At 43.2% G+C, this 24198-nt stretch overlaps 1 protein-coding gene across 1 annotated transcript; it reads right to left on the bottom strand.

Annotated features, from left to right (window-relative positions):
- Positions 1-1720: 1720 nt before the first annotated feature.
- On the bottom strand, positions 1721-23064 carry cntn1b (contactin 1b). Its single transcript, XM_077006725.1, has 24 exons — positions 22887-23064; positions 16144-16222; positions 15998-16039; positions 15735-15861; positions 15208-15389; positions 11359-11454; positions 10894-11100; positions 10597-10696; positions 10180-10361; positions 9837-9961; positions 9631-9748; positions 7773-7923; positions 7490-7617; positions 7130-7302; positions 6884-7007; positions 6514-6681; positions 6217-6366; positions 5076-5146; positions 4699-4930; positions 4364-4476; positions 3989-4178; positions 3477-3592; positions 3211-3367; positions 1721-2592 (listed from the first exon to the last, which is right to left on the bottom strand). The coding sequence occupies exons 2-24, from the start codon at positions 16193-16195 to the stop codon at positions 2510-2512; spliced, it is 3087 nt and encodes a 1028-aa protein (XP_076862840.1). The 5' UTR covers positions 16196-16222; positions 22887-23064; the 3' UTR covers positions 1721-2509.
- Between the last annotated feature and the right edge of the window lie 1134 nt (positions 23065-24198).

Below are 24198 nucleotides of genomic sequence, written 5' to 3'. Positions count from 1 at the left end.
TTGCATGTATGGTAGTATGATAGTAGTCCATGAAACAATTCTGTCACATCATTGACATATATGATATTAATCAAATTATACACTATCTTTGTTACCTTTACATATTTTGAGAAGGTGGTTGCGATCAAATATGTTTGTAATGAAGCCTGAAAACTGAGGAAAAAAACAAACATTATACTGTACAATAAAGTTATGCTGACATCTGCTGGTAGGACACAGGAAGTGCATTTCATACCAGGAAAACTTTGGAGTCCACCTTAGTGTTTCCTTAGTTTTTTCATCTTTGGGGTCCACCTTAGTGGTTTCTTAGTTTTTTCATCACGTGTTCCAAAGAGCGATGTAGTAAGACACTAATCTCACTGGCATGTGTTTATTTACAATAAGGTCTGTTGGAAATGACTGCTTTTCAACCTTTGAAGGATCCAGAACTGAGACCAAATCACAGCATGGGCATTTTTGGCCTGTAACATTTATGTGTGTTTGGGACCATCAGGATGTTGCTGATGTGCAACACACATGTTTGCTATTACAAATCAGTGTTTACTTCATTACATGACATTAATACCACATGACATTAATACCACATGACATTAATGCAAGTTCTTCTTGTGCCACCAAAACTGCTGTACTACAAAGCATCAACTACACACAACCTCTGAAGGTGTCGCGATATCTAGCATTAAGACATGAGGAGCAGATCGTTCAGATCCTGTCCTGGACAGCACATCTCACAGCTTCTTGATCAGATTGCAATCTTGGGAATCTGGAGGCCAAATTAAATCTCTGATTTTTTTTGTCATGCTGCTCACACCGTTCCTGAGCCATTTGTGGAGTACGACAGTAAGCTTTGTCCTTGAGATGTCACTGTTGTTAGGGAATACAGTTGCCATGAGTATGTTTAAATTGCAACATTGTCTAGCTAGGTGGTACATATCAACGTCTCCATATGAATACAGAGACTTAAGGCTTCCCAGCAAAACATTGTCCAGAGCATCATGCTACCTCCACCAGCTTGCCTTCTTCCCATAATGCATCTCTTCCCAAGGTAAGCGGTGCATACCTAGCAAGCCATCCACATAATGTAAAACAGAATGTGAATCATCTGTCTAGGCTACCTTCTTTCACTTCTCCATGATCCAGATCTGATGCTCACATGTCCAGTGTAGACATTGGGGTCAGCACAGACACTCTCACCTGTCAGTGTCTACACAGCCCCACATAGCAAGCTCTGGTGCATTGTACTGACAACATGTGTATAATTGCCAAAATTAACCTTTACAGTAGCTCTTCTGTGGGATATGACCAGGTGGGCTAGCCTTCACTACCCATAAGCATCAGTGAGCCTTGGGCACCCACAAACCCATCGTCAATTCACCTGTTCACCTTGAATCACTTTTGGTAGGTTCTACCCTCTGCACACAACACGGGAACACAACACCTGGTGTTTTGTAGGTTCTCTGACCTTTTCATTTAGGCATCAGTTCGGCCCTTGTCAGAGTCACTCAGATTTCACACACTTACCCATTTCTTCTTCTTCCATCACATGAATTTCAAGAACTGACTGTTCACTTGCAACCTAATATATCCCACCCTTGAACAGCTGCCTCTGCAACACGATAATCAACATTAGTCACTATTTGTGACACAATTTGGTCTTTTGCAGAAAGTGCAAGTGTGAGTGAGCAGAGCAAGTTCATGAGAGGATTTTTGACTAAGTCTCTTCCGTTCAAAATACAAATTTTATTGAGGACAGGATTTTGTTTTGTTTTGTTTACATACTGTGCTGCATGGATTCCTATACAACACATAACTGTCATAAATGTGAATGGCGTGAAACTGCATCTCAGATACCAGTAACAAATATATACAAACGTGATGCAGAGATGGTTTTGCGGTGGTGAGCAGCGTAGTCTCTAATGTACGTAGCCTACTATATGGCATATGCAACAAAATATAAGGCAACATTTTGCCATCATGGACCGTTGAACTACAGCCAGTAACTAAATAGAGGCAGTTCTGTCAGTGCAGTCAAAGAAGTACTCAAACATTGACCCGATTTCATACATTCTGACCAAATAGAATTGACCTTTCATCTGGCTTTTTACAGAGCTAAAGCGTTATTCAAAGCTAGGCACAGCTAAAAGTATTTTCATTTTGCCACAATATATTATCAAATGTCAAACACCAATGAAATCTAAAATATGCAATAGTTGGTAAAGGACTGCACAAAAGGAGTGATTGTATGGCAAGCAAACAATTGGTGATATTAAAATTCCTGTAATCTGATATCAGATTATCTTTATCACATGACTATAGCATTATTTCGGTGGGACAATCTGCTTCTATTTAAATGAATAGATTCAAGAGGTTGAGGATTCTCGATAAGGCCAATCAGAAGGTTATTACAAATAATTCCATATAGTGGTCTACAAACTGCACCTGTGAACATTGAACAGTAGAGTTAGGGTCAGGTGCCTCTACTGTCCAGTTAGAGGAAAGAAGGGTCTCCTCACAGGCCCAAGGTCATCCAGGCCAGGGCCAGCAGCAGTAGAGAGATAGCACCGAGAGACTGGCAGCACAGACTGGCTCGTCCTGTAGGATGACAGGACACAGGTCACGGGTCAGGTCACGGGCTGATAAGCAAAGGTCGGTTTAAAATAACATCTTGTAAACTTATCAGAACTATGACTCGACTATGATGAAATACATTTGTGTGAATTTGTCTGGATAACATGCTACGGTATGGTGTCAGCATTTATACTTTAGCATTTATACTTTAGTAGTAACATTGCATTTCACATTTTTTTGTGTGGGTGGGGGGGTGGAAAGTGGCATGGCAAAGTGAGAGACCACCAGGGAGGGAGAGAGGTAGCTGGTGAAAATGGGTACGGATAAGAGGGGGTCCACCATGGGAGAGAGCGCGTCCGCCCGGATAAGAGCGCGTCCGCCTTGAGTGAGAGTGAGTCCGCCCGGATAAGAGCGGGTCCGCCCTGGGTAAGAGCGCATCCGCGCGGATAAGAGCGGGTCCACCCTGTGTGAGAGTGGGTAAGCCCGGATAAGAGCGGGTCCTCCCTGGGTGAGAGTGGGTCTGCCCGGATAAGAGCGGGTCCACCCTGGGTGAAAGTGGGTTTGCCCGGATAAGAGCGGGTCTGTCCTGGGTGAGAGTGGGTCCACCCAGATAAGAGCGGGTCCACCATGGGTGACAATCACCTTGCACCCGTATCTGTGAGATGAGGCCGTCTCCACCCTCGCAGCGGGGCCGGATCTCCACCAGGTAGTCACCTGTCTCAGGCATGGGTAAGTCAAAATAGTGGTTGCCTGTGGTGTACACCTTCCCATATCGCTCGCCTTCCTTCCTGAACAAGATCTGTGGCACAAGGAAGATCCAGAAAGAAACTCCACACTGACGGATATGACGTCTTATTGAACATAATTACTTATCAGCGTGCCATCTCTGATGTTATTCAATTACCCACCTTATATCCTTCTACATATGACTCGTTCCAGTAGTTATAGATGTGATCCCAGTAGATATACAGCCATTTGCGGTCATAGCTGACATATTTGTACACTCTTAGACGCCGAGCTGGAGCTGGAGAAAGAGTAAAGAATGTACAACAAAGCATACACAACAGCAAAATGTTACACTAATGACTCTATTGGAGTTGTTTTTGGAAATGATCCAGGATTGAGTGTGGGGTTTGGTTAGAAGTGACAAAGCAAAGTTTCTGACATTGCAAGTTAATAATACTGGTGGTACTGGTAGTACTAGTGGCACAGGTAAGCATGAGTGAGTGTCAGAATATATTTTTACAGTAAATGTTACAAAAGAATAAATTATTTATATATGCCCTTTGCAAAATAAATAAAGTAATATAAATTCTGAATATGCACTATTCTTGTCTTATGTTGCTCTCTATAGAGGAGGCATTTCAGCACGCTGCTGGATGCTGTGTGTGAGTTATGTGGTGCGAGATGGCAGGCATACGTGGTCTCCGGGTGAACATCTCACAGTGCTCGCTGGGCGGGCCCAACCCGGCGCCGTTGTAGGCGCGCACCTCAATCAGGTAGTGTGAGTCCGGCCGCATGTTCTCTAGCCGCGTGTGGTTCATCGCGCTCGACACAAGGATGCGTGACGCCGACGCCTCGTTGTCATCATACTTCCTCCAGTAGCGAATCTGTGCAGAAGGGGAAAGGGGAGGCGCGTCAAGGGGCCGGGCCTGCATGGGCGCCAGCAGTGCTGGATTCCAGTGGGGCTGAATGTCAGGATTGGGATTATACATTTGGATTACTGGGTGTATCCTGATTGGAATGCTGCAGAGGTGTCATGACCAGCAGAGAGTGGAGGTGGAGCACGGCTTACCTGGTAGCCATCCACCCAGTGAGGAGGGACCTGGTAGACTGGCATCCACCACACAAGGGCTTCGGTAGAGGTGACCTGCCGAGCGTACACGTCCAGCGGGGCCTCTGTGGGGGCTGCAGGGAGAAGCCGTGGTACAACAGGTCGGGACAGTCACACCAAGTTTCACCGACTGTCACCTACTATGATCAGGAAGGGAAAGTCAAGGAGTTTCCTCAAGGCCAGCAGTAAGACTGGTAGGACTCTAAAATCCATTCATTGGTATCAGTGTTTTACTAGTGTAAAATGTGCTGTTTGGTGGCCCCACCCCCAGCGAAGGCAAGACAGTGTCTCCTCACCAGTATCAGATGAGTACAACACAGATTTCACACTAGTTGGCCCCTCCCCTTTGCTGTTGTAGCCTTTGACCTTGACCTCAAGCTCGATGTTGGGGATGACAGGTTCTCTATAGACGAAGCGCCTGACCTCTGGGTCATCCACCGTCGCCCACTGCCAGTCTTTGTCCTCATATGCCTTGAACATCACCACATAGCCGAACTTTTTGCCGAAGAAGTACTGCGGCTTCATAGGCTGTGAGAGGCAGAGGACATGGAGGAATGAGTCATTCAGAGAGCTCAGAGCTTTATAATAACGAACAGTGAACAAAAATAAACAACAAACATTAACAAACAGCAACAATGAACACATGCTTATGCAGCACAGTATGAGAACCTACAGTCCAGGTGATAATGAGCTCCCTGTTCATGCCAACGTAGCCACTCACATCAGTGGGAGACATCGTGGGAACTGAAAGTAGCAAAACTTGGTTATACTTCCTTTGTGGGGAAGGGTATACTTTTCTCTGTGGGACTCGCAGCTCTGGAGATGAAAGGGCTCAAATTGGACAGGGCAGGAACTGGCAGCACTTTGGCTTACAGTAGGAAATTCCTCAACACTTATAACACATCATGAACATAACTTGCTTAGTCATACTGACATCTACAAAGGCTTATGTACAAAACCATAAACTAAGCAGTTGTTTATGAAATTATTCATCATAGCTGAGGTTGTCCAAAATCTAAAGCAATATACACTCATGTGCCAAAAGTCATAGAACAGGAACTAGTATCAAGCAGGATGCCCTATAGCACAATGAAGTGCTCCACTGATTCTACAAGTGGATGGGAAATGTCAGAAGGGACGGTGTGCAGGCCACACCAGTCACCTGAACCCTCACAGTGCCTTGTTGACAACAGGGGTCCACCATCAGTCAAAGTCACATAGATCCATGAGCAGGGGGACTTCACTGAGAACAGTATCACAGAGCCAGAGGCAAGTGTCAAAAACCAGACAGGCCAGAATCCAAAAAAAGAAGTCAGATAAGCACAGTACAAAAGGGGCAAAACAATAATGTACAAAAGGCAGAAGGCAAGCAAAATATTTTTTAAAAATGTGAGATCCTGGAAACATTATTTACTGCATTAATGAATCTGACAGGATCAATGTGTGTGTGATGAGTAACCATGGAGACATGGTGTACACATAGCACTGTGGATTGAGTACCTTTAAATTCACACACATCCGTGGAAATGGAATTCCAAATCTATCTGACATCCACTATCATGCCTTCTTCAAACTACAACAATGTATATCGCCCAGTGTTTAACCATCCTCACATGATAATACCTCACACATTAAACAGCTGTGGCTGTTTCTGGGCTTTCTGGGAGGTAACGGCACTTCATCATCGATTTACGTTCTTACTGTCCCATGACATCTGGCACATCAGTGTATTATATTTTCATCCATAAGTGAAGCACCTTCATCAGCTGCAGAGGGACTTATTTGTTCTTGGTGGTGTGAGGAAAGGCACTCACTTGCATCCCAGGTTTTGATTTTAAAGGAGGGTAGGCTGCTCTCTCCTGCTCCCACCTCATTGATGGCATACACACGAAATTCATACTCCATCCATGGGTAGAGGTCAGTGACCTCTGCAGTCTCAGCCTTCCCGTCCAAGAACACAGGAGCTGAAGAAGACAAGCCTCGTGTTGGAACTTCACTTATGCGGCTAGAAATTCAGTATGCTTCATAGCACAGAATAAAATTTCAAGGTTTTAAAGAGTAAAGTTGCAATCACAGCCTAAACATGGTTTGTTGCCCTCTACTGGACTCACAGGTAACTGCAGTTTTCCAGTCCTCTGGGTCTAGAGCGTAGAAGTCTCGGCTCTGTATGACATGCTGGATGAGGGGGCTGCCATGATCCGAGCCCAGGTTCCACACCAATTTTACAGACGTGTCTCTGACCTCCTCCACACGCACCCAGCCTGGAGGACCAGGCCTACCTGGAAACAGATTCCCAAGGATTCACTGTGTTTGTGGTTTACTGCCAAAGTCATTTTAAAGAGTAGCTGCCTATTGTTCATAACTGAATAACTATTCACTGGGTAAACAGATCAGTACCCATTACAATACTACTGAGACAACCTTCGGCTATCATTTGCATATTAAGTCTTGTACTGAACAAAATCAGTGGTTGTGGCCGACCTTTGACATATACGTTAGCGACTGCGGTGGCGTTGTCGACAATGGTCTGTGCTGTGCAGATGTAATTCCCAGCATGCGCAATCTGAATGTTCTTAATCAGCAAGTCCCCTCTGTTTGCTTGATCCTGAACACAAATAAACACGTCTGGCTTCATCGTGAGAGCCGGAATACTGCAGTCAAGGAGTGCAACAAAGAAGTGTTGAAGTTCTGCTTCTCCCTGAGCTTGAGCGTGAGGCTTGTGCTTACCATACGCTTCTCATAGTGCTCAAAGTCAGTGTCGAAGTTGATGACGTAGGAGTCCAGTGACCATATGAAGGTGATGTCCAAGCTGGAGTCATATGAAGCAGAGCACGGGAGAACAGCAGAGTCTCCCACAGCCACCTCCATGTCCGACGGGGCTTCTGTGATCTTAGTAGCCTCTGAATCAGATACACGCATGTACACACGAAGGCATTAGTACTCTTAGCCACCCAGAAACACCTTCACTTGTTACCAAGAAAGTAGCTACACTGCTGTAATACTGCAATACTGTACACTGGTTTGTAATGAGTGTCCTTCCTAATCCACAGCCGTGTCAGATGGTGCTGTGAGAACCCGTTCACTGACCAGTTATGCTGAGGATCCCTGTGCTGTTGTCTTTGCCGCGGTCGTTCTCGGCGTAGCACGTATAAGAGCCCTCGTCATTCTTGGTGACGTTCAGGATCTCCAGACTCCCATCATCCCAGATCAACATACTGTGACACGTCAGATAGGAGACAGAAATAACTGGGTATTATGAACAGCAACAGGGATAATACATGTACATATTCCAACATTATCACAATATAATTTGTCAAAATTTATCACAATATACTGATTATTCAGCAAGGTGAACCTGAGTGTAACTAACCGGGAGGAGTTGGTTAGCAGAAGGGAGCCTCGTTTCCACACGAATCTCGGCTTCGGTGCCGCACGTGGTTTGCACTCGATGACCACACGGCCGTTCTCGGCACCCAGCAGGGTCTTCTTCACAGGATTGTATATGAACGTGGGAGCGCATGCTAGGGAGAGCATGGAGTATATGTAGCTTATTAGCGGGATGTAGCGTGTTAGCGGGATGTGGCATGTTAGCGGGACACTTGTATCGGCCAAGAGTGGAAGTAGACGTGAAGGACATAGGGAGGTTTCCACGCGGGAATGAATCTCATGGTGCACTTATGTGAGTGGTGAAAGGAGGAGTGTGTGTGTGTGTGTGTGTGTGTGTGTGTGTGTGTGTGTGTGTGTGTCAGAGGTGGGACCAAGTCAGTGTTTTGCAAGTCTCAAGTAAGTCCAAGTCTTTATACCTCAAGTCCCGAGTCAAGTCTCAAGCAAAGACACTCAAGTCAAGTCAAGTCTCGAGTCAAGACAGGCAATAATCAAGTCAAGTCCCAAGTCTGAAACTTGGAATTTCAAGTCCTTTCGAGTCTTTTTTTTTTTTTTTTACCAATGTTGCAGGTATATTTTAAATGTAAATAATAGACATGCGTTCTTTTTTAAATCTGTATTCTCCTCAAATCTTGATAAAACATGTGCAACTGAAAACATGAAGTATAAAAAAAAATTAAAATTACACCTCTTTATTGCACAGTTCAATTTGTTAAACTTAGCTGCAAAAATATTCATACTTTAAACTACAATTTTCCAGAAATAAATATTCTGTGAAAAAGTCATAAGTAGAACTCCATGTTCAAATAAAAAGTGCTGATATTTTCACAGTACAATACAAAGAACCATAACAGCATTTTCCCTCTCTTCTCTTATCTGGTTTCTTGGAGAACATGTGTGAGTGACACAAGACAAACAAATATAAGAACTGAACAATTAACAGGAATCTGCAACTTTAGACATTTCAGTAAACTATTCTGCATTGCATTTGCTGGCCAAAAGTATGTGTCATTTGTGCACGATGAATGATGTCCCCATAGCTGAAAACTCGCTCCACTTTTGTCAATATATTTTTTTTCTCGACGTAGATGTCTTCAAATACACAATCCATGCTGGGATAGAACTGGATATTATGATGGTGACAGAGAGAGGCTCTCTTCCCCGAGTTCAGATACAGAACCCAGGGATGCCAACTCTCACGCATTGAGCGTGAGACACACGCATTTGACCGTCTTCACACGCTCTCACGCCACACATCCGATTTCTCACGCCGGAAAAATTCTAGTTTATTTACCTCTGATCCACATCTATGATTCAATGAGTTACTAGTTCGCTCTGGCACCAACCACTGGCGATCGATCGATCGCGATATAATACTTAATTTGTGTCCATTTTACACCCCGCCCGGTAAAAATTTACGTTCGCCAACCCCCCATTTGATTGGTTGTGCTGCAGCTCATGCACACACACACGTACAGAGTATGGAAAAGCAGAGGACTGGTCTGCGTCAGAAGGACGGAAATGAAATTAATGGGGCGCACTTTATAAATATTAATATGCGTTTTAAAATTTAGATTTGGGGTAAAAAAAATCAAGTCTTTGCAAGTAAACAGGTTCAAGTCCAATTCAAGTCCCAAGTTATTGGTGTAAAAGTCCAAGTCAAGTCTAAGTCTCTGAATATTTTTTCAAGTCAAGTCAAAAGTCTTAATATTAATGACTCGAGTCTGACTCGAGTCCAAGTCATGTGACTCGAGTCCCCACCTCTGGTGTGTGTGTGTGTGTGTGCGTGTGTGTGTGTGTGTGTGCGTGTGCATGTGTGTGTGTGAGTGTCTACAGGGACTTACAGACCACCCGCAGCTCTGCGCTGGCATAGATAGCCCCCCAGTTGTTCTCAGCGACACACTGGTACATGCCTGAGTCTTCAAAAGTTAGACTGGAAAACTTCAGCTCTCCCTTACCATACTGGACACAAGAGTCATTCTGACATCAGCCTTCTGTGTTAAGCACGATATAACCCCCCGTTTTTGACCCTCCACAATGGGCAACTGACCGAGTAGCCATCCTTCAGCCAGCGTATCCATGGTAACGGCTTGCCCACAGCTGTGCAGGACAGAGTGAGCTCACTGCCGACATCCTTTTCGGTATCGTTAATATGCTCCGCCCACTCAGGTGCTCCTGGACATAGAGACCATAGTGATCCACTGAGACCCGTGGAGCCATAAGACCCACAAACAGCAGCCTCTTCTCATAAGTGACCCTGCATGCTTGTTTCTCAGGACACGCCCAAGTATTGCATTTTCATTTATTTATTTCATCATATTTATTTGCATAATATGATTTTATAAAAAAATTCTAATCCACGTCAGCTGCATTGCTACAGCAGGCGTCCTCACCCTCCACGTAGAGCCACTGGCGGTACCAGTCCATCCCACGGACGTTGAGAGCCTCGCACTCGTAGCTGCCCTCGTCCTCATACTGCACATTCATGAGGTGCAGCAGCGCACCGTTCATGCTAACCTCGTAGTTGGGCGGGAGGTCTGCGTCCAGCTTCCTCCAGCGCACATGCGGCAGAGGGCTGCATGGGAGACAAGAACATGGTCTTGATGGGCTAAACACTGGTGAATCCTCCCTACTTGAACCCTCAGACTAGCCATGGAGTCTCTGATTCTGCCTCCTTCATTTGGCATGAGATGGTTTGCTACAATAAATAGATGCATAACGTTGAATAAACTATGCTGACATGGTGTTTCCCATGGGCTACACAGAGTGCATCTAACAGGTTTTTGCTATATCCGACGTTGACAACTTACTTCCCCAAGGCAAAGCACTCCAACGTGACGTTCTGCCCAACCAGAGCATAGGTCTTAGGAAATTTCACTTGGATGTCTGCAGGATACCGCTTCACTTCCTCTGAAAGGTGACAGAGGAAGAAGATTTTCCAGCGATCTCATAGCAGCGTACAGGAGTAGACACTGCCCCTCCTTGCAACTTAAAGATACTCTGGATATGCATATTTATGAATGTGACAATGCATATTTATGACGACAATGCATAATGTATAATCATTAGTAAATGAGTATCCTTGTCATATGCAGGCCTATACTCACTCTCTATGACAGGTAACAGTGGGATAGGGGTGCTGAACACACTCTTGCCAATGGTAGGACTGGACACGAAGCATGAGTAGTTGCCAATATCGGAGGCCTCCACTTTGGCAATGTAGAGGTTCCCTGTGGACTGAGACACAAAGCGCCTCTGGTCTGGGATGATGAAGTTGGGGAAATCGTTGTAGATCCAGCGGTACATCACATCAGCTAAGAGAGAAACAGAGGAGAGTGAGCAGCATTAACATCATGCGTTTTCAGCTGAGATGGGTTTAGTGAGGATCTGTGGACTGCATAAACACACTTTATCAGAGCATGTATATAACATGCAAAGGTCTTGATTTTTGATCCTGACTATAGTATACAATTGACATAGCCTACTTGATCAAATCTATTGTGTATTATACAGTTACGTGTGTATTAAACAATTCTATTTTGTTGTCCTACGTTTTTTTGTAAGCACATTACCTGGATAGCGAGAGGGCGGCACACACTGAAAGACGACCCCCTGTCCTTCTTTAACATGCACAGCCTCTCTCTCGTCAGTAGAAAACTGGTCCAGAACTGGACAGAGAGGGACACAGAAATATACAGTGAACAATGAATAAGATCCTTAGAAACTAAACACAGAAATGTACAGAAACACAAAAACTGCTATTAGCAACAGTATCCAGACATAGACCTGTCACGATAACAAAATTTTTAGAACAATATATTGTCCCAGAAATTATTGCGATAAACGATAATATTGTCATTTTAAAGTGCCATTATAGGGCTCCCCAAAGGAGCTTTAAGACAATGTGCCACAATAATAATATAGTAGCATAAGAATACAATTACACCAGTTTGCAGTAATGTAATGTATTGTAAAGCTCATGTATGGTGTCATATTTGAGCTTGACCACATATCTCTAATGGCAGAGTAAAATGAGATGTCTTTAATCTCCTTCAGAATGCCATCTTTCACTTCATTATATAAGGTTGTAATGGCAGTTTGGGAGATATAGGTTTTCTTTGGCAGTTCATACTCCTTGTCAAATCTTTGCAGCATGTTTATAAATGTTTTCTTTTCGACCGTATTTAACGGCAGCATCTCTGACTATATAGCGAGTTAAGCCTGGTTTGTACTTGACGCGGCGCAAGGGTCCGCGCGGCGAAAATGACGTAATCGCGGTGGCTTCGCCCGTGCGCGAGAGATCGCGCGCTGTCGATTCACGAGGTCGTGCACCTCTCGAACTTCGCGCGCTACGCGCCTCAGCGCATTTAACAAAGTCATGTTTTTGATTAAGTTAAATATTTATACATATATTCGAAATAATTCGCTTTTTATCACATTAATTAATGGTTGTTTATTTTCAAAACGCCCAATCTTAACGTCTTCACGTTCTCTCATGTTTCGTCCTGGAATTACAAGAAACGAACAAATTCCAGCATTTTTCAAGTACTTTAGCCTAAATTCCAGCTCTTTTCAAACCTGAAACACAAAGCAACATTAAAATTCGTCAGGTAAATGTTCAGTTCCCTGTCTTTAATTTCTACCACATATCGTTTCGAACAACAATGCTTTCACCGTTCGCGCAGGTTCGCGCGAGGTGGGCGGAGTCGCGCGCTACGGTCACTATAATAAACAACCATTAAATAATGTGATAAAAGGCGAATTATTTCGAATCATTTCGAGTATTATTAGCCTTGAATACGTTGGCGAGTTAACACATCTCCACCTGTGTGTGTGTGTGGAGGCACTGTTATTGAAGCATGCGCATTCCGTGTACTGCACTCATTTCCTAACCGGTAGATGTCGCTCTCTGATCACAGATTCGTCTTCCCTTAAGCCCCCCGCACACAGCGAGCAACTAGCTGAGCAAACGGTTACGCGTGCCCGTTTGCTCAGCTAGTTGCTCGCCGTGTGCGGACGCTTGAGACAGAATTCTGTGCCTCTTGAGCCTGTGAGACATTTATCTAACGTGTTTGATATTTTCTGGCACGCGTGCCCGAAATCTCACCGTGTGCGCTCGGCTGAGCAATTTGGCTCAGCAACTTTTCGTCACCAGCCAATTGGAAGCTCGCTTGGCGTCACATGACACTTCGGCGTTTACGCCGTTAACGGCCATCACTAATCAAAAGTAAAGAAAGAAGTTGAACAGATAATAAATGAGATATAAGATGAGACAACAACCATGAGATATAAGATAGTTAACATGGCTTATTACATCGAATTTGGCGATAGAATAATAAAATAATAATTTAATCAATTCGGTGTAGGGTTGCCACCTGTCCCGGTTTTTCTTCTTTTTAATATTAGGTCTCGGCAAAAAAAATCATTTAATGTCCTGGTTTTCACTAGGTTAGTTCAAACGACTATTTAGACTGTTTCTGCACACTTTAAATCTGTCTTTTTTTTCTCGCTGTGTCCATTTGACACCCCCGGTAACATTTTACGCCACCCCCCCCCTCCGTCAACAATTTACACTCGCCACCCACCACCCCCCACTGTGTCAGTATGACAGTGTCCTTGTTTTTTGTCAGACAGGCAACCCTAATTCGGTGTCGTCAGTATATGGTGTCTCAACCAAATAAAAATGCTGCTATGTTTCATAAAGACATGTTTCACGACACCGAATTGATTAAATGATTATTTTCTTGTTCTATCGCCAAATTCGATGTAATAAGCCATGTTATCTTAAATTTCATGGTTGTTATTATTTGTTCAACTTCTTTCTTTACTTTTGATTAAGCCTGGTTCACACTACACGATTTTAGGCTGGTTTTTCAGTCGCCGACTGATCGCCGACAAAAACTGTGGTCGGAGGCGAATCGGCGATCACTCGTCGCTCGCTCAGTCGTGTAGTGTGAACTGCTGAAAGACGCTGAAAGACGCTCGCCGAGTCGTCGCCGACTGGTCGCAGACGACTGGCAGATATCTAGCATGTTTAATATCTAGCAGTCGGCCACTGCGAGTCGGCAGCAGCGTCTAGCTACAGCCAATGGGAACGCGGAGAGAGAACCGCGGCACCGCTGAAGATATCTCTGAAGAATGTAAAAAACTTTCAAGAATGCTTTCAAAACAGTAACCCAGCAAACACACAAAATCCTCACCTTTCTTACAACTTTACTACAACACTGTGTTTAAGTTATTGTGACAGCACTGGAGAAATAGTGCGATTGATTATAACTATGTTCACTGCAACGGAGAGATGAAATAATTCTGGCAACTTGGGACTATGGAGTGTTTAAACGGTAAAAATAAATAAATAACAATAACGAAAATGTGGAGTACATGTACATTGTTTTTTTCTTCTACGTGGTGTTGCTGGTTCTGGGAGAGTTTCGTGTTCTCGTGTTTTTGGACGGCAGCCAGATGAGTCGGCGATTCCCCAGTCGTGTAATTCGTGAGCCCGCGTCGCCGATCAGTCATGTAGTGTGAACGCCACAACAACTGAAAGACTCGCGATTACAGCACGACCAGTCGTGTAGTGCGAACGGCACAAAAACCTGACGACTGAAAAGTCGTGTAGTGTGAACCAGGCTTTAGTGATGGCCGTTAACGGCGTAAACGCCGAAGTGTCATGTGACGCCAAGCGAGCTTCCAATTGGCTGGTGACGAAAAGTTGCTGAGCCAAATTGCTCAGCCGAGCGCACACGGTGAGATTTCGGGCACGCGTGCCTGAAAATATCAAACACGTTAGATAAATGTCTCACAGGCTCAAGAGGCACAGAATTCTGTCTCAAGCGTCCGCACACGGCGAGCAACTAGCTGAGCAAACGGGCACGCGTGACCGTTTGCTCAGCTAGTTGCTCGCTGTGTGCGGGGGGCTTTAGATAAATGTCTCACAGGCTCAAGAGGCAGAGAATTCTGTCTCAAGCGTCCGCACACGGCGAGCAACTAGCTGAGCAAACGGGCACGCGTGACCGTTTGCTCAGCTAGTTGCTCGCTGTGTGCGGGGGGCTTTAAGGAGGGGGGTGTGAGAGAGCACCACTGCGTGCCTTTCTGAAATCTCACGTAGTTGCGGTTTATTCTCATGTAAACAAATTGCGCGAAAACCCAATGGCCAATTATCGACATCAGCAAAAATGATCGCGGTTAAAAAAATTATCGTACGATAAGTCGATAATGTAATTATTACGACAGGCCTATCCAGACAAATTATATGGCTTCTTATTGGGTATGTGTCACATCAGATTCTTTTTGACTATGCCAAATAATAATGACTTAATGACTAATGACTAATTCTGCCCATAAGAACAAGAATCATTGTACTGAAAAAACTTTGAGGCTAAGACTCACTTTGGAGGATAACGTAAATGTATTTCACTTACATCCAAACTTGACGACAGCCTCTTTGCTGATGACCGTGCCATAGATGTTCTTGGCCACGCACACGTATTTCCCAGTATGCTTGCTCTTATCTGGGTTGGTGATGACTAGGTTTCCACCCACTAAACTGTAGTGCTCATCAGGCTGCTCCATCAACTTGATCTCCCAATTATTATGCCACCACCTACAAATACAATGTTGGTTTAGCAAGTAAGATATGAAACATAGGAAGTAATTCACTGAAAAAAAAAAATCTGTTACAGTAATTGTAAAGTTACACTAGGAGTTGTAAAATATATTGCGTGTTAATGATTGTTGCAATACTGCTCATTATTGTAATGATATTAAAGAGCAATAAGGCAATGAGTATTATACTTTTTTAGTATTGCGAGCTGTGAGTATTTTGAGTAATCTATTTCAAATGAGTACTCTTGAGGTGTTTTGGTAACTCATTGACAAACATATGATCCATTTAAATAATTTAGAATCATGCAACCATTGAGAACAACAGCAGAGGAACTGAAGTTACTTGATTGTGGCCGGTGGGTTAGCGCGCACTCTGCAGTTCATGGAGATCTTAGCTTCAGGTGAATCCTCAGCATACACAGTGTCCAAAGGTTCCTCCTCGAATATGGGGCCGAAACCGGTGGCTTCCTCTGACACACAAACACACGTCATTACAGTCAAGTTCTCAGAGTGGATCCAGCAATAGTATTTTACATATCCTGCATCAAAATGAATTCTGTAGGATTTCATGCAAGTAAATCTGGAACCAGAAGCTATGTGACTTACTGTCAAAGATTCTGGGCTCAAAGAACCTGGGCTTGATTGCATCTACAGGAGGGATGTAACAGACACTAAAGTTATTACACATTCTAATACCATATTTTGTGTTACTTGAGAACTGAATTGAAATGAAGCATTTAACAGATACCCACCCACTGATGAAAGCAAAGAGGCAAGACTGCACAGGAGGAGTGAGGTTGCCATGGTGATGCCCTCACCAATCACACGATCCTGAAGGTTAGACAGCCAGAGAGAGAGAACCCATCCCAATTAAGATAATTCAGCCTGTTAACATGCTGGTCTTAAATTAGTTTAAAAATGGTCTTGGTCTGCCTAAACCTGTTTATGTCCAGATTCTGTACATAGACACTCATGTCTGACTTAATGTCTCCTTTCCCCTCACATAGCAAACCATCCATCCATACATCCAAAAATGCTTTCTCCAGACAACCGTAACAGCTCAAAGCTCAGCTTATTATAGACAAGCCCAGGAGACATGAAAGGCTGATGTTTCCTCTGCTAGAGCAAAGAATATATCTTTTTCCAGAGCCTGACTCAGCAAAATCATAGCCTGACTCAGTCAGACCCCCAAGCATTGCTTCTCATTCAAATGCAGTATAGATGTTCTGTGCAAGCATCTGCACCACAGTAGTGGCACTGCTGTGTCCTGCCATCTGTGCATGACTCTGCAGAAACACATGACAGAGGGAGGAGCCAGGGCTTCCTGTGTGAATCTGTATGGACTCCCTTTCAGTACAGAATCTACATAAACACATCTAAGTGATCATATCTCCTTTAGCACTCCCTTATTTTCTACAGCAAATTATTGCATATCTTCCACAACCATTGAGCTATGAAGCATACATATGCACAAATATATGCCAACATATTATAAGCCAGAACTCATAACAGAACAGGAACAATCATAGATGAAGAAACAGCATAGGAACAATCACAAAGGAAGAACAGTACGGGAACACCACACATGAAGGAACAGTACGGGAACGCCACACATGAAGGAACAGTACGGGAACGCCACACATGAAGGAACAGTACGGGAACGCCACACATGAAGGAACAGTACGGGAACATCACACATGAAGGAACAGTATGGGAACGCCACACATGAAGGAACAGTACGGGAACGCCACACATGAAGGAACAGCATAGGAACAATCACAATGGAAGAACAGTACGGGAACGCCACACATGAAGGAACAGCATAGGAACAATCACAAAGGAAGAACAGTACGGGAACGCCACACATGAAGGAACAGCATAGGAACAATCACAAAGGAAGAACAGTACGGGAACGCCACACATGAAGGAACAGCATAGGAACAATCACAAAGGAAGAACAGTACGGGAACGCCACACATGAAGGAACAGTATGTGAACATCACACATGAAGGAACAGTATGGGAACGTCACAGATGAATGAACAGTATGTGAACAATTAATGTCTTAGACTTAATTAGGAAGTGTTTTTTAGTTTATGTCTCAGTTAATTTCCTGTGTGTTGTGTTGGTATGAACAGGATGAGATGCCTATGAATAATCTTATCTTTGTTTATGAACAAATCTTAAAAATTAACCATCTTTATTTGTATGTATTCAGTTGGTACTACAAGATTAAACTGATTTTATTTTTTAAAATGTTCTAAACATGTGACAAGATTCAGTTTACTTGCACTGTTACAGTTTGTTATTAGAAATTGTCAGTCTTATGAAAAGTTTGATAAGCATAATGAATCAGCCAGTGTTGTGTTAGAACCACCACTCCATATTATGTACATGTGTAGTAAAAATGATTACACCAGATTTTTTGCAGATGAATTGCAGCATGTTCTTCAGTTTATATGTACATTTACATGTGTTTATGCCAATGTTTTATTCAACCATTATGATAACTTTTACAGACTCTAACACAAACATTTAGGTAGGGGAGTGAAGGAGCAGGGTCATATGTATTATTTTGAACCAGAAAGAACATAATAATAATGTTCACAACACATATAACTATTGGCAGAGCCAATCATGGGCCCAAATGTGCAGCACCTGTGACGGGCAGGGTGAGCAACTCAAAAAGGAAGCGATCACGCCAAGTCTCAGGGAAATAGGATGGTTTAATAGAAAGTGTGCAAACCAAAAACCCGTGCATTGTTCCAAATGAAGGAAATAATAACCAGCAGTCAACTGGTACAAAGACAAGACATATATAGACGAACAAACGACCCTCAGGTGAGACGGATCACGGGTCCCGCCCACCTGAGGGACGAACATCACGTGACCAAAAACAGGACCGCTGCCGCTGTAACCGGGGGCGATCGGTAGGGGGCCCCCCCACAACGTGACAGCACCATGCTCACCTCTGAAGACTTAACCATTTACCAGCACTACAGTAACAATAACCACCTAAAAGAACTTCTGAACTTCAGCAATTGGTTTTTCTGTTAATGTTAATTAGAAGGAGATACATTTATTAGAGATACATGTAATTAAGAATTATAGATTTTAAAATGTTGGTTTGTTTATGTTATTTGTTTATTTGTTGATATCACCCCAATGCTCCACCCCTGCACATAATGTCTAACAGCGTGCACCATCACAGCACAATGTAACAACTTGGTGCAGTCTGGGAAAAAGCTAAGCAGAGACACGTCCTCTGGACAGTTTTACTCATCAAACTCCATGTGAGCCAGCAGATCTTACAGGATTCATACATATACAATATAGCTCAGAAATTAGCACACCCATTGTTAGTATACACAAACATCTAGAGAAACAAAAATCTAGAAAACCCAATGGCAAAATAGTTCTAGCAGCTTTGCTTAGTAAACATCTGACTAATCCCAACATAACTATTGCAAATGCCAATGAAAGAAACATTTAGTATACTGGTTTACACTTAATATACTGCTAATAGTAGACAATCAAAAATGAGTATACTCCCAGTCAAACCTGTAAAATGTGACATGAAACTAGTATTTTGTGTGTCCACCTTTGCCATCATAGATAACTCCATTCCTGTTGGATAATTTCCTTTCGGGCTTGAATTAACTCCCCAAACTTTTTAGAACTCCCCAAAGATACTCAATGGGGTTTAAATCAGGTTACATACACTAAGACTTTCACTTTTGTGTTGTAAAAAGGCAGTTGTGGCCCTGGCTGTGTGTTCGGGATCATTATCATGCTGAAAAACTGCTTGTCGACCCAATGTCTCCAACAGGGGAATGTTCTCTTCCAAAATGTCACACCATTTTTCAGTGTTCATGATGCCATCTATGAAACACAGTTGTCCTGCATCCTTGGCACTCATACAAACAAACACATTTCCACCATCTTGCTTTATTGTCAGGACCATGCATTTATCATGGTAGTCTTCTCCCACACCTGCGCCACACCTTTTGGATACCATCTGTTCCGAGGAAATTGATTTTGGTGTCATCTGACCAAAGAAAGCAATCCCAAAAGTGTTGTGTTTTTGGCTAAATGTTTTTAGTAGTGGTGGGACTTTAACGCGTTAATTTCGATTAATTAATTACAGGAAAATTAACGCACTAAAAATATTAACGCATTTTAACGCATGAGACACTTTTGCACCGTGGAATGTTTCCCCGTGCACGAGTTCCAGACATACAGAGTATATGGACGCACAATAAGATGAGCATGATGCAGATGACTGAAGAGGCTACGCTGGTGGATGGGAAATTTAAATTTTATGTAGGAAGGAGTTCGCTTATCACGGGAGCACTTCCACCCTTCGTTACCACACCAACGCAAAACATGTTGGGGCTAACGCGCAGGTCAGTAATGATCACTTAGCCACTTAGCTGCTAATTGTATTCCTAGTACGATATGGTGAACAAACGTCCGTATTTTCCGGGACATGTCCGTATTTCACATCCTGTCCCGGGCGTCGCGGGTTTTTTTTAAGTGAGGAAATGTCCTGGGGTGAGTTTCCCAAAACGTTCTTAGCGCTAAGTACTTCGTAACCTCGTTCTTACGTACGAGGTTAAGATGTACTTAGCGCTAAGAACGTTTTGGGAAACTCACCCCTGGTTTTTAAATTACCTTCATTGGACCATTAAGACTGGATTAAACTTTCGCGAGTGACCGTCGCGCGCGACTCCGCACGCGTTTATACGTGACGCGTCATATTATTTAGTGTTGTTCGCTCTCTGTGGTCGAAGCTAAAGGCTTGCAAGAAGCACTGCAAATTGTGTCAACTGATGCAAGTTAAGAACTGCCGTCCAGAAAGACAATGTCGAAGAAAATCCAGCAGCTGTATGATGAGGAAAGGGAAGTAAAACAGGTTATTGTGAAGAAACAAATGTGGCTCTGACTGGGGATCACTGGACCTCTGTTAGCAACAAGAATTATCTTGGTGTCTGTGACAGCTCATATTATAGATGATGAAGATCCAGTCATTTGCTTTGAGCATGCAGAAGACCACTTATAGGCACTATGGAGATCCCTGTGGCAGAGGCCTGGAAAATTAAAGAAAAATATACCATCTAAAATGGTATTAAAAAACATCTTCTGATTAACTTCAATTCTTCCAATATCCTGAGCAAAACTTCCAAAATTAAACAACATTTTTGGTCAGAATTTCCAGTGTTCTGAACTGTTTTTTGCACTCATCTATTGGTCTATGTAGTAGACTGGTGGAAAAATAAACAAGATGTTGAAGTTTATGATTATGTTCATTGATTCATTCATCATTCAAACTTAAATTAATATTTCTCATGTTAAATACTGAAATGCGATTAAAATGCGATTAATTTCGATTAATTAATTACAAAGCTTCCGATTAATTCGATTAATTTTTTTGATCGCGTCCCACCCCTAGTTTTTAGCAAAAACCATTCTGTCTTTTTTGTGCTTGGGTTTTAGTAATGTTTTCCTACGTGGTCGGAGTCCGCTGAAACTTTCACCACAGTCTGCTGCTGTATAGAGTTGAGCAGTCTACTGTTGTCTAGAATTGAGCAGTCTGCTGCTGTACAGATTTGAGCAGTCTGCTGCTGTATAGAGTTGAGCAGTCTACTGCTGTATAGAATTGAGCAGTCTGCTGCTGTATAGAGTTGAGCAGTCTGCTGCTGTATGGAGTTGGCTGATTCTAAAGAACTTGTTCTTCAGTTTCTTCCAAAACTTGCAGTGCATGGTGCTCATCTTGAGGGGTGAGTTTAGGTCTTCGTCCAGGATGCTGCAGCTTACTTCACATTGCCAGTCTTCTTGAAGGACTGAATGACATTGTCCATGGTTTTCTAGCTGACAAGCAACGATGAACTTTCATTTGTATTCTTTTTTTCAAATCTAAAGGAAGTTCTTTGACATCTTGTGCTGTTTTAGAGACTTCAACGAACTGAATGGTTTTATATGGATTGTGCATGCCCTATTTATTTTCAATCAATGATCAATCAGGATCAGTGAAACACTGATTATTCAATCAGAACTCAGTTTCTGATCTGTTGTATATTAAACGTCTTTGAAGAATATATAATTAAATTTGACATGAATTTATAATATCCACACAAACTGAATGTTATTCGTATTTTATGTATTCTATATAATTATGTTGTTTTGGCTGTTGTTTGGGATTACATGTATGTCGGCCAGGGGCGCAGATGGCACTGGGGACGGGGGGGGGGGGACATGTCCCCTCCAGATTTATATTGACCCCATCCGAAATCTAGCATCTACAAGCATAAACGTATATATTGTACAGCTTGGTCCCCCTCACTTCAGAATTTCCATCTGCGCCGATGATGTCGGCGGAGATTAAGCTTTGTCACCCAAACGTTTCGTCTCTCACAATCACGTGACGAGCAAGTGCAGATGCGCCGGCTTTGAAACGTGCGGCTGCCTTCGCTCTCACGATATTATAGCAGCGGATGTCCTTGTGACGCGCAATCAGACCAAAACATTAAATGACATGCACCGTAATGGGCCAAGCAGCGTCGGTCCACGCAGTGCCGCATTAAGTCGAACAAGTCTTACATTCTGAAACCTACAGGGAAGGGCATCAAAACCCCGAAGCTGTGCGCACGCGTTCTCGCGTTCTAAAAAACGCCAGGAGGAACCCTGGCCTGCCTCGCGCGCTCCTCTCTCCCAGCTAACGTCCTGTGTGGAGTTCATCACATAATCTCGTCTGCTGCCTCCTCTTTGACCGACGCGCAGATTTAGGTCGTTGCTTGCTTTAAGCTCTATGTACCCGAAAAAAACACATCCGATCTTTTTAAAGCCACGAAGAACAGCTGGCGAAAGACATTTAAAAGCTTTCAACGCAATCTCCTGACAAATGTACAGTTAAAAAAACTCTCGACAATTGTTTCACTCTGTATCGGCGTCATTGTATAGTTTGATCTGTCTCATAAAATTCAAAATGTACTCAATTCAATCAAAGGGAGTATAGAATCAGTATTCTGAATAAGTCTGCCAGCCCCACCCATGCACATCTAAAACAGTGCCAGTCTAATGTACTGCGCCACTGCCTTTAACCTCGCCCTTAGCACGCCGTCTGCAACGATATCAGTCCGTCATGGTGGCACGCGTATGCTTACCGGTCAGGCAACTGAAAGTGCTTACTGTGCCCGATGGAGAGAAACCAAACTTAAGTGATATACCTGCCTTTGATTAATTACACTTTGATGTAATCATGTCCCAAACAGCTCTTGGAAATATAAAAAGATGTTAAGCGATACCAAGGGACTGACATAATTATTTACCAAAACGGCACACATGCAGAATCAAACGGGCCGGTCTTTCTGCATTGCGGTACTCTGCAACTATCTCTTTCGGACGCTTTGTGATTTTATAAACTCTCTCTCAGCTAACATGGAACTTTCACATTAACAAACACCCTGCAATGCGACACATATACAAGGAAAACGTACCTGTAGTGTGCGATTAAACGTCCATTAACTCTTTTCCTAAGCACACCTGGGTCAGGACCGCCGCATCGTCCCACAGCCGCGCCAAGGAGCCCCGCCACGGTTCTCAGCTATTGGATGGAACAGAGTGAACGGCACGTCCAGACAGTAGCGCAGTTCGGGTTTCTATTGGACAGAGCAAAGGCATCAGTTGGCAAGGATATTCGTGGAGCTAGTGTACCACCTCTGACTATAACATTACTGAGTTGAGTATATAACACAAGATTACACTGGTGTTATGAATCATTATATATAATGCGCTGTACTGTAATATAAATTCAAACTGTAGTGGTGATATATACACACACAGACACAGAGAGAGAGAGAGAGAGAGACTCATTTGATGACTGAGTGAAAAAAGAGAGAGGTATAATCAAAATCTATTTGTTCAGCAAACACTGTCATTAGTATGATAATCAGAATAAATACTAATCTACTAAGTGCCATTGACAAAATCAACGTCAAAGAGATAAAGAAAGAGTCGGATGACCGAATAGAACTGTTGGCAAAAAGTCTTCGCTCTTACTGCGTACGTTTGGGGTATTGGCGGCCTCTCTGGTGGAAATATGTAATTGCACGAAATGTGCAAATTATTTGCGTTATTCAGCTAACACTTTTATCCAAAGCAACTCATAAAACAACTGAATGCAGTTCAACCAGATCAAGGACCTTGCTCACGTCCCCGAAAGTGGTAAATTGGCAGTGATGCTTCAACTTGCAACATTCCCATTACTAGGCAAGGACCTTAATCACTGAGTTACCACTGTCCCACATGGATATTCACTAATGTGTGTTTTGCTGCCATCACATTCCCTGAGTGAATTTGTCTGATGGTTCTGAATGAGTTCACAATGAAGAAGTATTGAAAAACAACACGATCACAAACCCTTTTGATCCCAGATCTTTTGTGTCTTGGCCCTCCCAAGGTTTTTTCTTAATCCCTGCCATGATAGTTTCCTTGCCACTGTTGCCTCTGGCTTGCTCATTAGGGATCTGGTCTCATATGATTGTAAAGCTGCTTTGTGACAACATGTCTTGTAAAAAGCGCTATATAGCCTACTGTAAATAAACGTGACTTTGAATTTGACAAATCAGGGATCATTATATCCTTTCCCATGTATATTGAAAGTCTCACAATTGAACGTGAGCTTTTTCTTAAAATAACGAGTAACACGATTGACTTTTGCTGACTTACTGACTCATGGCATTGTGAATTTAAGTGTGCGGGTGTATGTTTGGAGGGGGTAGAGGAATTAAACATCTTTTCTATCTCATC

The sequence above is a fragment of the Brachyhypopomus gauderio genome, chromosome 5 (assembly GCF_052324685.1).
Source record: "Brachyhypopomus gauderio isolate BG-103 chromosome 5, BGAUD_0.2, whole genome shotgun sequence".
Lineage (NCBI taxonomy): Eukaryota > Metazoa > Chordata > Actinopteri > Gymnotiformes > Hypopomidae > Brachyhypopomus > Brachyhypopomus gauderio.
This window is presented reverse-complemented; position numbering and strand designations above follow the sequence as displayed.

What these genes read in the sequence shown, in the direction of transcription:
- cntn1b (XM_077006725.1), bottom strand. Translation starts at nt 16,195, where the DNA reads ATGGCAACCTCACTCCTCCTGTGCAGTCTTGCCTCTTTGCTTTCATCA. An exon ending in GAGTGCTTTGCCTTGGGGAA is followed by an intron (nt 10,362 to 10,596) that starts GTAAGTTGTCAA and finishes TCTCCCATGCAG; the next exon opens with CCCTCTGCCGCATGTGCGCT. An exon ending in CGCTAACGTATATGTCAAAG is followed by an intron (nt 6,682 to 6,883) that starts GTCGGCCACAAC and finishes ATCTGTTTCCAG; the next exon opens with GTAGGCCTGGTCCTCCAGGC.